Below are 10,798 nucleotides of genomic sequence, written 5' to 3' on the forward strand. Positions count from 1 at the left end.
AATAAACAAATTCAAGACATCTCTATGCAACAATAAAAAGCAGCAGCAGTAATGGATTCTCTGACTGGAAATTAAAATTCCATGAGTGTTTAATTTATTCAGCACATTAAGTATTATCCCAGCCTCAACGTCAACACTGACTAACTTTCATTTCACACCAACACATTACTCAACTACTATGCAGACTGAACTAAGCTTCAATGGTTAAGTCATCAGAATGATTCAAATATTTCTGAAAATGATTCAAGACAAACAGGTGCCAAATTTATAGGTTGTTGAGTTTATAGACAGTGATTACAACAACACTGCCTGCTGTTATTATTAACAGAGTTTAATAAAAAATGTGAGAGCAGTTTGTTTTTATCATGAATTTTGGGTCAAACAACAGGCAGCTGCATCAGCTCAACAAAGAGCAGGCAGAATAAGATCATATCTTTGTAGTTTCAAGGAGGGAAAACATGAATGTGATTATCCTGAAGAAAAATAAAAAAATCTGTCTCATTGCTCCCTGTCATCTTTGGGCTGTTTATCTGTGATTTCATCCCTTGAAAATGCACCACTAATTAACTCCAGGAAAACTGGGCTGAAACGACAGCAATTTCTCCCTAACAAAGCCATCAAATGATTTGTGTGTGTGTGTGTGTGTGTGTGTGTGTGTGTGAGAGAGTGAGTGAGTGAGTGAATTAGCGCTCACCAGGTGGATACCCAGGACTGCCTGTTTGATAGAGGTTGGGTGTATAGGTGGGAGCCGTGGCAGGATACCCTCCTGGATAGCCTGCCAACACATCACAGATGAGAGAGAAAATATTAAAAACCATAGCTTAAACACAGAACCACAGACCCCCCTGCCCCTCCTCAAACACACACACACACACACACACACACACTCCAGTACTTTGATTGGAGCAGGAAGTGCACAGACGGTGCTCATGGAAGAAAAAAAAAAATGTCTGCACCAATAACGCAGTCGACCGAATTGAGTCTTATATACACCAATCTGACAGACGCGACACACCTGCCAATATGGTGTGGGTGGAGATAAATTCAGAAACATTAGTAATCCACACAGACACGTGCAAGGGGGTGCACACACATACGCTTGTGCGTCATCAATTACATATCAAGCAAACTTGACCTGAAAAACACTTTCACCAATAAAAAGGTGCTAGCTCGGCAGAGTGACACAAACAAGGAGGAAGAGAGGAGAAAAGCAGGAGCACTGAGGTAAAGAACGCGAGTGAGCGCAGTGCTGCTCACTGCTTGCCATCATTGGTTAGTCTCTGTTCTGTAGCCTTGAGCCTTTGTTATATTATGTGCTGTCTGCCGTCTGCTGCGGCAGGTTGAGCTACAGTCAGATATAAAAACATATCTGCATCAATCTACACCGCAGCAGAGTTAAGGCTGTGACGGTTCCCCAGTCTCATGTAGGACTCTTATGTTTTCATCGCAATTCACAGTTAAATTCAACAATTGTGGGCATTTTCAGTACAGAAAAAATAAGTCCTGACCAATTTACAATTACAATTTATTCTAACATTATTATTATTAGCTTAAACCAACAGAAAATTACTTGAAACCCATTTTGATAATTGAAATAACTGTAAAGTGAGGATCTCTGGCAGTCTGAAAACAACTTGACTGTGAAACGGTGATGAATTAATTTACTGCACTAGTTTAAAAATGCTGAAGTATGATTTTGATCCTGAAAAGAAGTCACTTTTACATATTTTAGACAAGGAAACCCTGGAGTCTAATGCCAGGTCTGGCTCATGTAGAGTGTGTTTTCATTAGCAAAGTAACATATTTGGTAGCACACCATCATTTCATATCAACAGCTGCAGCACTGCATGGTTCAAAAGCTTTTGAACTAAATGTCTGGTGATTTGTTCAATTCATCATATGCACTGATCCAGAGCCTTGTATTAAATGATACAATAACACCAGATGTTGTTACAATCTCATAAAACGCAAATGACCATGATTTGCAAGGTGTTTACATTTGATAAGAGTTAAAGTGAGGGATGATTATGACTGTTTGCCCTTTTTATTATTTGGAAATACTAATCTGTATAAACCGAATCGCACCTAATCAACAGTCTGCACAATTTCTTTATCCTCATTGTACACCCATTTATGATTAGGTGGTGAAGAAGTGTAAATATTACTGTTAACATCCAACTGTTTTTAGTTATCTTGTATGTTGACCTAGATATCATTTAACATTCCTGAACTTGACCTTGAGTGTTGCACTGTTGGTGAGTCTCCAGCAGAATGAACTCAGGGTAACAGGTCACCATGTGTAATGTTGCCTGCCAGTTCAATGCAATGATATAATATATATAATAACATATATAGTTCAGTTTTGCTGTATTCACTTTTCTGCTTCAATTGTTGAAAGCCTCCAGAGCCGTGAAGAGGGTACACACAGAATGGGAATCTGAGTGGAGAGTCCATCACTCCAAGACCAATTTAAAGATAAAAATACATGAACAACTCTAGTATAACCTATTTCTGAAGGTGATTACGACCAAGTGGGTTTCATTATTGCCCTTCTCTACTACAATACTGCAGGTGAACGGTGGCTCACAGTCTGTAGTCAACAGATACTGGGCCTCATTTTCTTGTGTTCAGTAGAAATAATTTACTATCAGTTTTGCAGAGGTCAAATTAGCATTCAAAGTATTTCATCACTTTAAAAAATGTGTACTTGTTGCATACCTTCACTTCAGTGGGCATACGGTATAAGAGAGGGCCTGTTTACTGGCATTCATTTCCGACATCCGTTTCCTTGCAAATATAATCTAAACGGGAGTGAAAGCACCTAACTGTAAGCTACACCAGTGCTCTCATTTGACTGCAACTCTTAAAAGTCACGCAACTCAATATTATTCTTTCCTGCAGTCACCTTTGACCTGCAGGTCCAACTCTGCTCTTTCGTAAAAAGCCGACAACTTATTCAGACATAAAAAAAAAAAAAAAAAAAAAAACTTGTGTTCAGAGCTTATAACAGAAAGTAGCTAGTAAAATGGCTTCACGGGTTAGTCAAATTATCTCAGCTTCATGCTTCTGCATCAGGTTAACTAGATACCACAAGTGACAAAAGAAACAAACTGTCTTCTGTGGCATATTACAGTAAGGTATAACAGAGCTAACTAGCTTACAAGGATATCAAAATGTGGAGCAGCAACACAAAATGCACAGCAGCAGGAGGGTTTGTTTCTCTGGCTTTGAGTACGTCTTCTATACTGTGAGCTTCTCCTTCATGATGAGCTGTTCTTTCCTGTCAAACCTTGGCCTCAGCAGCAGGCGGCTGCTGTTCAGAGTCCACAATGGTCAGAGTAATGTGCAATAAATAGTGGCATCTTCATGTCATCGTCCAGCTTCACCGTCCTGCTGTGTTCCTCCTGCTGGGGACTAAGGCCCCTCTGTTACTCAGACACTCCACCACTGACTCTGTTCTTGCAGAACGCTTGATTTCTTTATCCCAGTCAAGCAAATACATCACTAACCTAAGTCATAAAGTCACAATTCTGGGTCATCAAGTGGTTTTGAACAATTCAGACCATTTTGATAAAATGTCAAAGTCACATGTTTCTGTCCCTATTTTAACTACTGGAGTAAGTTTTCTACAATGTAAAAAAAAAAGGTGAAATTAGCTAGACTATAGCCCATTTATAAAGTGAACAAGCTGTCCCACTGACTTTAATACGATCACAAAGGCTTCATAATTTTCCAGCATCTGATTTTCATAGAACATTTGACAGCATCAAGAGGCTATTATCAGAACAGGCCTTAAGGTATTTTTTCCCTCACTGGATTATTATAGAGGACGTTAAATGTGTACATGCATGGTTGTCTTACCTGTAAAGGTCACATTCTTGGCATTTCCATATGGGGTGCCAGGCTGAACGGGGCTGTAGACTGGATTCATAGCTGAAGATAACCTGTTCTTACTAACAGAGAGAGGAACAGAAGGTGCGACAAAGGGGAAGGGGGAAGAGAAGACAGGGAAAAAAATGAAGGAGAGAGATGTAAGCCATGTAAATTGGAAAGAAAATTGTTACGATTATCAAGCACACGCACACACTCATCGCACACATAATCCCAAACTCTTGATTCTTAAGGCGACATCCAGCTGAAGGATTCTGCCGGCATGCAAAAAAAAAAAAATAAAATAAAATCAAGCCCTGTGAATCCTCACCTTCAAGTAGGCAACATAAGCATGGATGTTGCGGGGAAAAAGAAAATAATAATAATAAAGGTAGATGTACTGACAGAAAGGCACAAGAACTCATAGATCCACTGAAAATAATGGCTTTGTTTCCTAAGTGGCAGTAACCACTAGAAAAAAATGCTGCACATCTGTCCGATTTTCACTACTGTGCCAAAACAAAAATAAAAAATAGAAAAGAAAAAAAAAAAGGACAAGGCAAGCTCTACCCGCCTGGTTTCCACTACTGAGGTACTGAACAGAGTGGCGGCCAATAAAAGTTTAAAATGCTGGAAATGGTTGGGATGACGCTGCCTAATAAAAGAACCCTTTACACCACCCCTTCCATAAGGCATCTTCTTCCACCAGTCAAACGATGTTAATGAAAAACCTCAAGTCCCCCTCTATTATCTAAACTTACCGGGTCAATGAGAATATGGGCATGGGAGGGAGTGTATATGTGTGTGGTTGAGTGTGTGTGCATGCGTGCCCCGTACCTCTTGTGCGTGTCTGGTTGATACATGAAACTGAATTTGTCTGTGGGATGCCCGCTCGCCATTCTTGCTGTATGCAAATGAGGAAGAAGTGGAAGTGGATATGCAAATCTGAAATTAAAACAGCGAGAGGTCATGATTACAATGAACAGAGGAAAAAGGGGGGGAAAAAATAAACTGCATAAAAAGCAAGCACAAGTCAGTGCAACAGCAAATGGTTAGTGACAACCGCACGGGAGACAGTGATTTGGACAGTGTGTGAGTGAGTGTTTGTGCCAACAGTTGTCTTTAGCCACCAATAAATGCATTTAACAACTGATATACAAATCTTTGCACTGTATTTATTTAAATACAATACCATTCTGTGCAAAGCATATCTGATATCATCTACAGTGTATGTGACAAGATGTATTCTAGCTATATTTACTGATAAAACAGACTTGGTGGCATTTAATTTATTTCTGCATATGGAGGTGTGTGTATGTAAAAGTGACAGTGAAGCATGAGTGTGCATATATCTTTATGTGATGTACTGGCCAATACAAGCAGAAAAGCAAACATCAAGACAGCCAATGGGGGGGGGGGGAAAAAAAAAAAAAAAAAAAGCACAGCACAGCCAGCAAGCAGGCAAGTGACGGAGCAAAACAACAGGACAGTACAAAATGCAGCACTAAGTTTTGCACTGAGCCATGAGTAAGCATGATCCAAGTATACACACGAGCCAGAACCACAAGAACACTGCACAGAGACAGAGCAGAACAGCTGAGGAATAAATTGAGAGGAAAGATATGAGCTCAGTGTTGTAAGTTCATGTGTATCTTGTGTTGATTTTTACTCCCGTTTGCGAAGGAGACAGCAGCGTTCAGGCTACTTCTGCCCGGCTTTCAGTGTGGCCCCGTCATGTGCTTACGTAGAAGACTGTGTGAAATACGCTTTGGCAAGTTCTCTGTACAAATCGCATCCACCCATTCACCATGTACAAACCATCATCCTGCTTCTTTCAGAAATGTGCATTTATGGATTTGTTCATACCAAAAGGCATTTCCAACATCAATCTGAACCATTCCATCCTGGGCTTGTGTTTCTTAGCCAGTTAAACACTTCAGATTATTACAGTCTCACTGTCACAATGCCTGGGTACACACTGCATGGTGGTGATGCCAAGCGGCACTAAGTGACACTTCACATTAGGGAATGAAGCGTTTCAATGCTCCGTCCAGGAACACCGACGTCAGAACGCCCAGACACCTGACAACTCAATGTGAGCACAAACACGTGGGTGCAGTTGCTTTTCACTTGTTTTATGCACAAATTCCTTAAAACATGCCCTGAAAATGAACAAAAACACAAACCTGCATATGTCTGCGAGTTTGTAAAACAAAGAACATTAAGTCAACTCTGGTTTATTACTCAAGATCATCATCTCGTAAGAAAAGAATGCCCAGGGGGAACTGCCGAATCCTGAAAACATCTCTCAGGGCATTCCTCATTATTCTACCACATCTCCTCTGCTTCAGTTCCTTCCTCTAGCATTACTCCGGCTCCCACTTTTTCATTCCTCTCTGCTACTTTTCGTTTGTCATTGGCTTTTCTACATCAGTAAATCAGTCTCCACATGCAAACTAACAAACAAGAATAAAAAAGCACCGACTACTGGGGAAAAAAGCTTGAAAATACCCAGTTTTAACGTGATCTGCAATTACCTGTGTGAGAACCATTGTACCAAAACAAGGCTATGGCCCCATTTACACTTGTAACTAACAAGCTTGCATCGTGATCGTATTTCAATACAGAAATTACTGAGGTGAGCTGGTGGATCTGTCCCATGTTAAAAGAAGCAACGCGATAAAAGTTTATACTAAATTAGTGTGCAACGTTCCAAAGCAACTGACCGCCTAACCAACATCATGTCCAGAGCCAATGCCACAAATATATCTAGACTTTTTAAAATAGTTTATTTAAATCCCCACTTATCATTCAGCAAAATGCACCGATTGCAACTTTCTTAACCCGTTGATTGATTTTCTTAGAACTCCAATTGAAGCACACAAACATTTTTGTATCTTTGCTTTAATACAATGTTTTATTTTTTCATCTTTCACTCACTTTTTTCCAAAGCTCCAACTACAAATGGAAGTGCAATATTTGTACATCTCCAAATATAAAAGGGCAAGCCTCACTCAAGGTGCAGGTGGGATGCGATTTCAGTCTGTGTCACTGTGTGCTCGACGTTGTGCCTCTAAATCTGACAGGCACAGAATTAGAAATCTCAGAGTGATCAGCCGGTCACTGGTCAAGGCCCAACATGCTGAAAACCAGCCATTTCTGATCTCCGCCAATTGACTGGTACATCTCTAGAAGAAACCATGACAATTAAACAACTAGTCTATTTAGTTGTTTAATAGGCTCCAAAAGCACAAGAGACAACTATGAAACAGAATAACTAAATCAAAGTTACAACGATCCATGTGAGAGCTTTAAATAAGATTACCAAAAACAAAAAAAAAAGGATTTTACTTTTAACTCAGGGCCAGGTGGCTGTGCTAACCCTGAGGTCTTATGTTGTGAACAAACAGACATACCCAATCACATCTGTGCCTGTACAAAATAAAGGAGAGACAGGTTTAAGCCTGAGAAACTGTGTGTGCGTGCGTGTGTAGTCAGGTGATTAAAAAAAAAATGGGTCAGAACAAGCGGGGCACCACAATGCGTCTAATGAAGGTGTGTGTGTGAGGAAACAGGTGACTGCAGAAATGCATGTGATGAGTGTGTAAACACAACTCCTTTGTTTTCAGGAGGACAGGATGAGGCACGCCAGGCTCTCCATCCCTAAAAAAAAAAAAGGCAGAAGACCTTGTACAGACCACTATCAATGAGCATTAAAGACCATTCTCCAGAAAATGTTCACCATAAAGGAAGAGAGAAATGGTGAGAAACTGTACATTTATTTGCATGACAGAGCATAAAAGGAGCTGAGACGACCTTTACAGTGTTTAAGGAAAACAGAGAACAAGCTAAAAATGATATGATATTGTTGGCTGGCTGAAAATACAGACAAAGACTAACAAATAACTGCTTTTGGGCGCCTGGAGCAGAGGGTTTGGGTCGTCTGCTCATAAATAAGTGTACGTAAATAAGAAAACAGTGAAGACTCGATTTTTCACAATCCTGTTTTCTCAGAACCCTTTAAGTGTCTTGTTTTGTCCAAACAACACTCTCCCAGACAAAAAAAAAATTCAATTTACATAAAACAAAGCATGGCAACTCGCTTTATAAGATCGATCAGTGAGGATTTTGAGACAAAGAAACAAACAAAAAAACCAACAACAGCAGTGTGCAAGTCTTCTCAATTCTTTAGCCATCTTTTCTGTCTTCTCTCCTGACTTCAAAGACAGCAGGGCTACCTGCAGTGTGGGATCCTTCCATGAATCAAAGGACTGCAGCTTCAGGGGACTCTGGCAGTGATGATGAAACTGCACAAGGGATGTGAAGTGTTTTCACTCATCTGCTGACAGCTATTACAGTTCTCTGGAGGTTATGATAATCAAAGCAGTAACCATGTCACCACATGCTTGGCTCTAGCCTCCAATACTCCCCATAATGTTTATTGCAATTCTGATTTGACTAGCGCACTACTTTCAGTGGTTGGCTTATTACTAGACTACTGTTCAAATTAATTTTATTCCGCACTTAAAAAAAAGACAAGCCTTTAGTTTTATGAAAAGATGAAAAATGTTTTTGTCTAAACTTGCCCACTCATCCATTAGGGGTGCAACGACTGATCAAACCCCAAGATCCAATGACATTGATTTAAAATGTAAATATTGATGTTTTGTATGCTTTTATTTTGACAGCCCACCACATACGTACACATTTCCGGTGAAGTGCTGTTCTTGTCAAACTGGACAACATGTACCAGGTGGTACAGATAGCACTCTCAGACTGGGAATTCACACTATACGGGGCTTTTAGGGACGTGTCTCACATACGCCTCTGAGTCGGTGTGTACTGACACATTGTTACGTGAGAGGGGAAAGTGACAAAACACTTTCTATGAGGATTTGCCTTGACCTATAGCAGGCAAGAAAATTACACAGATTAAGTAAACTCTCCCATCATAAACAAGTCATGAGTATGGAAGTATTCTGGATTAAAAGCACACAGACAACAGTAAGGCCTGAGTGTTATGTTTTAAACTGGCCCCGAGGATGTGGGAAATGAATTTTCCAGCTTTTTTTGTATGTGTGACAATGTAAATGCTTCCCATCTCAAAAACGTTTGCTGAATTAGAAGGTCAGCATTGGTCCTTATTTGTATTTAAATAGCACTTGAAAGTGAAAATTACACTTGTTACATTTTAATTAATAAAAGCATAATTGTGTGAAATAGGCAATTGCTATTGATCTCAGGCCCCTGAATTGAAATGAAATCGCATCGTGGCATATTTTTAAGTATCGGTAAACACGGTATCACTAGCAAAGAGAATCGATATAGGGTCGCACTGTGATGAGAGTGGCGATTTACAGTCCACACAGACATGGCATGAAACTAGGGGTGGAAACAATAGTTTTCATTATAGATTTTTCATATTAGATTAATCTGAATTTATCTCAGTGAATTTACCTACTAGTTTTAATTTTAAATGTGATAAAAACCAGAGGATGCCAATTTTAATTTACCAAAACCTGACATTCAAATATTCAAAGCAGCAAATATTTGCCCTTTCGCTTGAAACAATTAGGTCAGTAACAAAATAATTTCTAATTGTTTCTCTAGTGTCTCATTTCAGCTATGACTGCAAACCATAATACTGACATCAGACTGTACTAGGAGCTCACCCTCTGTCTCAAATGCAAACAGAGCAGAATTCACTCACTAAGGACCAACAATACCAAGGAGACTCCCTGGTTTAACAAGAGTTCTCTTTTAGGATTTTGTTAAGCTTAAACTCTATTAAATGAGACTTCACTTGGGTTGAACTCAGAAGCTCTAGCCTCAAGGCCTAGGTACATAAACATAACTCGGTAGCATGTATGCTAACAGAGCTACAGTACGTGTGTGTGTGTGTGTGTGTGTGTAACATTTTGTGTAACCGCAGATCCTTCAGTGTTGCAGATCTTCAACGATCATGCCCACATATTTAATTTGCATGTTAATAGAAATATGTGTGCGTTTCAAAACAATAATGTTGGTTCCACTCCATAAAGGGAGATTCCTGCAACCTAGGGGACCAGAAGATGTAATAATGGGGGGGTGAATTGAAATGAAATCGCATCGTGGCATATTTTTAAGTATCGGTAAACACTGGATCACTAGCAAAGAGAATCGATATAGGGTCGCACTGTGATGAGAGTGGCGATTTACAGTCCACACAGACATGGCATGAAACTAGGGGTGGAAACAATAGTTTTCATTATAGATTTTTCATATTAGATTAATCTGAATTTATCTCAGTGAATTTACCTACTAGTTTTAATTTTAAATGTGATAAAAACCAGAGGATGCCAATTTTAATTTACCAAAACCTGACATTCAAATATTCAAAGCAGCAAATATTTGCCCTTTCGCTTGAAACAATTAGGTCAGTAACAAAATAATTTCTAATTGTTTCTCTAGTGTCTCATTTCAGCTATGACTGCAAACCATAATACTGACATCAGACTGTACTAGGAGCTCACCCTCTGTCTCAAATGCAAACAGAGCAGAATTCACTCACTAAGGACCAACAATACCAAGGAGACTCCCTGGTTTAACAAGAGTTCTCTTTTAGGATTTTGTTAAGCTTAAACTCTATTAAATGAGACTTCACTTGGGTTGAACTCAGAAGCTCTAGCCTCAAGGCCTAGGTACATAAACATAACTCGGTAGCATGTATGCTAACAGAGCTACAGTACGTGTGTGTGTGTGTGTGTGTGTGTAACATTTTGTGTAACCGCAGATCCTTCAGTGTTGCAGATCTTCAACGATCATGCCCACATATTTAATTTGCATGTTAATAGAAATATGTGTGCGTTTCAAAACAATAATGTTGGTTCCACTCCATAAAGGGAGATTCCTGCAACCTAGGGGACCAGAAGATGTAATAATGGGGGGG

General features: G+C 39.6%; 1 protein-coding gene across 4 annotated transcripts in view; it reads right to left on the reverse strand.

Annotated features, from left to right (window-relative positions):
• fam168a (family with sequence similarity 168 member A) overlaps positions 1–10,798 on the reverse strand; it is a 26,286-nt gene that overhangs the window by 8,040 nt on the left and 7,448 nt on the right. For 3 of the 4 annotated variants that reach the window (XM_020619959.1, XM_020619961.1, XM_020619960.1), the window contains exons 2-4: positions 4,708–4,815; positions 3,862–3,953; positions 695–775 (exon numbers count right to left, since the gene is read on the reverse strand). In XM_020619959.1, coding sequence (XP_020475615.1) covers positions 695–775; positions 3,862–3,953; positions 4,708–4,769 — 235 coding nt within the window. In that variant the 5' untranslated portion in view covers positions 4,770–4,815. The remainder of the gene's footprint in view (positions 1–694; positions 776–3,861; positions 3,954–4,707; positions 4,816–10,798) is intronic. The other variant, XM_020619962.1, reaches the window with a different exon arrangement.

Source organism: Monopterus albus, unplaced genomic scaffold (genome assembly GCF_001952655.1).
Source record: "Monopterus albus unplaced genomic scaffold, M_albus_1.0 scaffold229.1, whole genome shotgun sequence".
In the NCBI taxonomy this organism is placed as follows: Eukaryota; Metazoa; Chordata; class Actinopteri; order Synbranchiformes; family Synbranchidae; genus Monopterus; species Monopterus albus.